The sequence below is a fragment of the Arachis duranensis genome, chromosome 4, assembly GCF_000817695.3.
Source record: "Arachis duranensis cultivar V14167 chromosome 4, aradu.V14167.gnm2.J7QH, whole genome shotgun sequence".
Lineage (NCBI taxonomy): Eukaryota > Viridiplantae > Streptophyta > Magnoliopsida > Fabales > Fabaceae > Arachis > Arachis duranensis.
This window is the reverse complement of record NC_029775.3, coordinates 82,523,704-82,529,437: the sequence shown is the minus strand read 5'-3', so window position 1 is coordinate 82,529,437 and position 5,734 is coordinate 82,523,704. Positions and strand designations below refer to the sequence as shown.

General features: G+C 31.4%; 1 protein-coding gene across 1 annotated transcript; it reads right to left on the bottom strand.

Annotated features, from left to right (window-relative positions):
• Nucleotides 1–340: 340 nt before the first annotated feature.
• On the bottom strand, nucleotides 341–1,911 carry LOC107484781 (uncharacterized). The gene is made up of 2 exons (XM_016105322.2): nucleotides 1,534–1,911; nucleotides 341–644 (listed from the first exon to the last, which is right to left on the bottom strand). Exons 1-2 carry the CDS (start codon nucleotides 1,803–1,805, stop codon nucleotides 506–508), a joined length of 411 nt encoding a protein of 136 aa, XP_015960808.1. The 5' UTR covers nucleotides 1,806–1,911; the 3' UTR covers nucleotides 341–505.
• Nucleotides 1,912–5,734: the final 3,823 nt, after the last annotated feature.

Sequence of the window (5,734 nt, the reverse complement as noted above, 5' to 3'; positions counted from 1 at the left end):
AATAATCACAAAATTAGCAACAATCCATCATCAATCAATTACTTTTATTAATAATTAAGGGTAATTTGGTCCAAAAAAATATAAAATAATGATTTTAAAACGTTTTGTAATATTGAGGATGATTTTAATAACTAAAAAAGGTCGGGGACGATTTTGATTTTCACCCCAAACCTTAGGGACAATTTTAGTACTTAACCCTTATTTTTACAACCTCTTTTCACTTTCCTTGGAAAAAATTCTGGTCTGATTGAAACATGTTGAATATTTGACAGTGAATTGATTAAGCATCTGTGTTCCAAATTGATCTCGGCATATAACAAAAGAATTATTACAAGGAATATAATATGATGATATCTCATATACAGCATTAGATTTGTAACGCAACCTTGCACAATAAAGTATGGAATGATAGTTTTCTCAACCAAGAAACTAGTATCTTTTGTTACAACTTGCACAGAGAAAACAAGAGGTAAAGAAAATAGGGAGCATGAAGAATGATAAGTGTCTATTTGTCAATTTGGTTGAGTTTGCCCAAACCATTGCAGCGAGCACAAACAATTTGGGCTTGATCCTTACGTGCTGCATTTGCTCTCAATGTTGCTCCAGCCTTCCTAACAAACCCTGCTCCATCACATTCTGGACATCTGCCACATAAATTAATTATTTTATTAACTACTTTTTTATATCTTAGTAAAAAAGAAATTTACATTATCAACCAACCCATTCATGCTAGCTAGGTAATGTGAAAGACATTTATTTATTTTTAAGGACTAAGTCATTTTAGTAATTAAATACTTGGTCTAACAACTTAAAGATTAACAATCAAAAAAGAAAAAAGGAGAAAAAAGAGAAATATAAAAAAAGAAAAAAATTTTGATCAGACTTAGTTATAAAAATAATGATAAAAATTCACATTCAATTGTTTTTTATATAAAATTATTAGTTAAAAATATTAAATAATTTAATATATTTGACTAAATTATTATCAAATGACTTTTAATTATTAATTTTACACGAAACAATTGCATGTATATTTTTTACCAAAAATAATTTATCCACCAAGTATTTCTTTTTTATATATATAGCGTTGCTACATGTGTGCAAGCCATATGTAATCCAGTCAAATTTCTCTATCTTTTTATTAACATTGATAACGCATAACTAAATCTGTGTATAAGATTAATTTATGGTGAGAACACATTAAAACCCAATCTCGTTAAGAAACTCCATCCTCAATACCAAGAACTTCAGAATGTAAATCCAATTAATTAAGCAAACAAACAAATCTCATAAGCCATCTAATTAAGCAAGTATCACTACTACAACAAATTAAACATAAACTAATAATATTGTTCTTGAACCCAAGCAATTTTCACTACTATAATAAAATCAGTTTCAAAATAAATATAAATGTAAATTTAATATTAACTATGTAAGTAAATACTAGTAATTGTTTAGAATTAAATCCTAACTTTAAATGTATATAAAATATAAATATAAAATAAAATAGAATTGAAGATATTAAGATATTACGTGTCTTTGCGAGAGAAGACGATGGGGAAAGCAGTTCCAACAAGTGCGACAGCAATGGCACCAGCAACAAGGTAAGTGGTGCTATCTGCTGCTAAGTCTCCAACTGCAGAAACCACAACTGAAGATCCAATTTTATTCTTGATCTTCTTCTCATGATGAATCCTTCCACCGGTGCTAAATGCTACACTACCATTTCCATTTCCATTTGTTCCTGCAAATGGGATCTTAGTAATGCTGGGAATTATGGTTTGCAAGGGAATCATCGATGCCATGTTTGATCAAGAACAACGATGATCTTTATTTAATTTTCTATGGTTTGGAAAGTCAGAACTATGAAGTGATGGGTTGAGCTATTATTGGATGTAAGCGTGACACGTAGCATTGCTTTTGCAATAGGAGACGGTCTCTTTTCTTTTTATTTTTTATATATTGATTTTTCCGGAAATGAATTTGGATTTGGATAAGGCTATTTCATGACTCACGATTCCTAAGTGTTGTAGATAAGACATGGTGTAAAATCTGAAAATATCTCAACCATAGATCAGAAACCAGTTTTTGGGCGCACATTTTATATTTCAATAATAAATACATATTTTTGGGTAGGAATGTTCATGTATTGGGTGAAGTTAAATTTGTCTTGGATTTGTTAAATAATATATTAGGTCTATTTTTAAAATTTTTATCCAGTTTTAGATTCTGTAAATTATAATACTTTTGAGCTACACTGAAATTGAGTATAGACAGAAAAAAGTTTAAATCTTAATAAATCTTATATAAAAAATTACGATACACCTATTTATAAAGAAGGGAAAAAAATACTTATTATCGAAAAGTTAATATTTTCATTTGAATTTAAATTTATGCATAAATTCTACTTTCATGTTTTTTTGACGATTTATATCCTAATTCAACAAATGTGATTAAAAATAAAATAATAAACTTTTAATTAATATAACATAATATTAGAATTAATTTAAAAAATCATATATACCTTTTTTAGTCTCCTTATTAAGTAGCATTTGGAAGAGAGACAGAGAATGAGGGACTGAGATTGAAAGACAGAGATTGAGAGACAGAGACTGAAATAAGTCTCAATATTGTATTTGATGTAAAGTGAGAGACAGAAATTGAGATAAAAATTAAATTCTAATTCAGTTTGCATAAAGGATAAAGTTGGAATTAATTAATTAATATGGGGTATTTTAGGTATAAAATATTATTAAAATTTCAATCTCTGTCCTAAAAAATTTCATTTCCCTGTGTTCTTACTTTTTGGAGGTACTGAAATACTGAAATTTGAGAGATAGAGACTGAAATTTTAGTACCAATCTCTGGACCAACAAACATGATAATGAGTTTCAATCTTCCAGTCTCCATCCCAATACCTCAAAATAAACGCTAACTTAGGGTGCACATAGACTGGGTGAAGCCAGATTCACCTTGACTTGGATCCAATCCTAAACCTCATCAATCACATCACAAACTCACTACCGGTCACAAGTCTAATATGAACAAAACTCTATCGCGTTGTACACTTACAAGCTTTACCTTCCGCATCCACCTACCGTGTCATAAGAACCAACGTATCGCTTGATATATCTAAAGGTCGCACGTGATACTGACACATATCTTGAGTTCACTCAGAAGGTCATGAGATTTTAGAAAGGAAGGACAAGCAACAAAGGCAATACTCATAAGAATTTGGAAGAATGAACAAAATTGCAAGTAAACAAGGAAATGAAGCACAACCAATGAATTTTGCCAGAAAGAAATCAATTGGCAACTTTGAGGATAACTCTTGAATAAAAGAAATTCAATAGGATCAATAAGAAGAAAACAGTGTATTAGTTTGAAACAGATTCAAGCTGAATCGAAGAGGTATGAGATTTTATAGAAGAAGAATGGTTAAAGACAATAGTGACGCATCGCAACAGAGCAAATTCTGATTACTACAAGGGTTTCATAGCTCGTGGTAGAATATAAGATCAATAACTGTGTTACAAGAGTCTTAACATAACCAGGAGTGTAAACAGATTAAGATATGCATAAGGTGCAGATTGTAAAGAAAAGAAATCTAAATTACACCTCAAGAAAAGAAAAAGGATAAAAGACACGTCAGATTGCACGGCAAGATTAGAACGTATAAGCCAATACTGCCTAATTAAAAGAAGCACTTAACATTTTCAAAGATTCAAAGATCGGTGTCGCACCAAAACAATTTCAATGTCATGTCAAGAGTACAGAATTCATGAAGAGAAGTATAATGACAAGGATAGACGTTCTTAAAGATTCAAACAGTAGTTTACAAATAAGAGGCGAACGTATTGAGAGTTTAAAGAACTTCAACGGAGACAATGAGAAGAAAACTGTGCTTTTGTTAAAATTGAATTCAAGCTGAATCAAAGTACAAGATTCATAAGAAGTGAGTGATCAAAGTCAAGGACGTCGTTTGCAAAGTTCAAGAGAATGTTTAAGAAGGCAATTGATTGAAATATCCATAAAGAATAAATAAATTTAAGTGGAAGATCGTCTTACGTTATAAAAAGAGAAAATATGAAATAAACTTTTAAAAGAATTAACAAAAGTATGAATGTTTGCGTTACTTCAAAACATATTCAGGTTGAAATAGGTTACGTGAGATTTGTAAAGTGAGGGTTATTTAGAATAGAAACAAATTTTTTTTCAAGAATATCAGAGTATACTTAGGTATATAACCAAACAAAGGTATGCATAAAATTGTAATAGGATCAGAAGAAAATTAAGTTGTTTTTGGTCAAAACTATTTCTAAGGTAAAGATAGAATATGTGAAGTTTGAAAGATGAAATTTAATTGGGCTAAGGACCAAAAGTAATTTCATCAAATTTGAAGAATGGCTATGGATATAATCAAGCAAGAGAAGATTTACTTGAAATTTCTTCAGAGAGAATAAAAAATTTCTTTAAAAAGATTTAAAATCAAAATTCTGAGTGTATTCTTGAAATCAAAACCTCAGAAGGATATTCAGGCAGATTGAGAGATGCAAGGAAGGAAATTCACTCACATTCCGATAAAGAAACTTAAATCAAAGTGTTCAAATAGGATTCACAATGCATGACGAATCGAACAAGTTCAAAATTACATCAAGAATACATGAATCAAGAAGAAGAGTTTAAACAGATAAAGGCAGGTACCCCAAGGAAATTAAATAGGCGTATGCAGTTAGGATGAAACGAGAATACTCATAAACAAAGGGATAGGGTTGGAAGATAATTTCAAACAAAGACTTCAAGGTATGTTATGAAAGACCAAGTTACAAGTTATCAATAGAATTTCAAGACACATAACAGAGTAACCTCGAGAATTAGCTCCTAATGTCCCTAAACCACTCGATATGTGTTACTGATTACTTCCATTTCACCTATGATAACCTGTTAACTTTTTCGTATACATAAACCAATAATATTAAGTTGGCCAGACTTAACATCAGCAGTTATGCAATGGTAAGCTAACAACGTTAATCAAAAGACAGTCATGTGCATAAAGCTCTAATTCTTGTTATCTAGACAAGACCTACAACATGACAAATACTCAGAGTATGCAATGAAACATAGTCAATCCATTCCTAAGGCTCTAATCAGGATGAACTGCTCTGATACCATAATGTAACACCCTCACTTTCAAAATGTCATGCTTCCGGCTGCGCCACTCTAATAGCAAGAAGTATTACAACGACTGACAAACCCCAATTTGACGGTTTATCTTGTATTGAATTTAGGAGATTTTATCACCTTTTTCCCACATTTACCCAATGAATTAGCATGGTTTTGTATATTCTCCTTTAATTGTGCTTAAGAGTGAAAACATGCTTTTTAGGTCTTAAAATAGCTAAATTTAATTCACCTTGATTCTATTAGATGCCTTGATATGTTTGTTAAGTGATTTCAGATTTAGGAGGCAAAGATTGGATCAAAGGAATGAAGAAAAAGCATGTAAAGTTGGAGAACTCATGAAGAAATGAAAGAACCGGAAAGCTGTCAAGCCAACCTCTTCGCACTTAATTGACCATAACTTGAGCTACAGAGGTCCAAATGATGCGGTTCCAGTTGGGTTGGAAAGCTAACATCCGGAGCTTCGAAATGATATAAATTTTGCCATATGTTGCTTCGCGTTCAGGGGCGCGCACGCGCACTTTGCGCGCGCGCGCCGATTCTGTCCATGGCC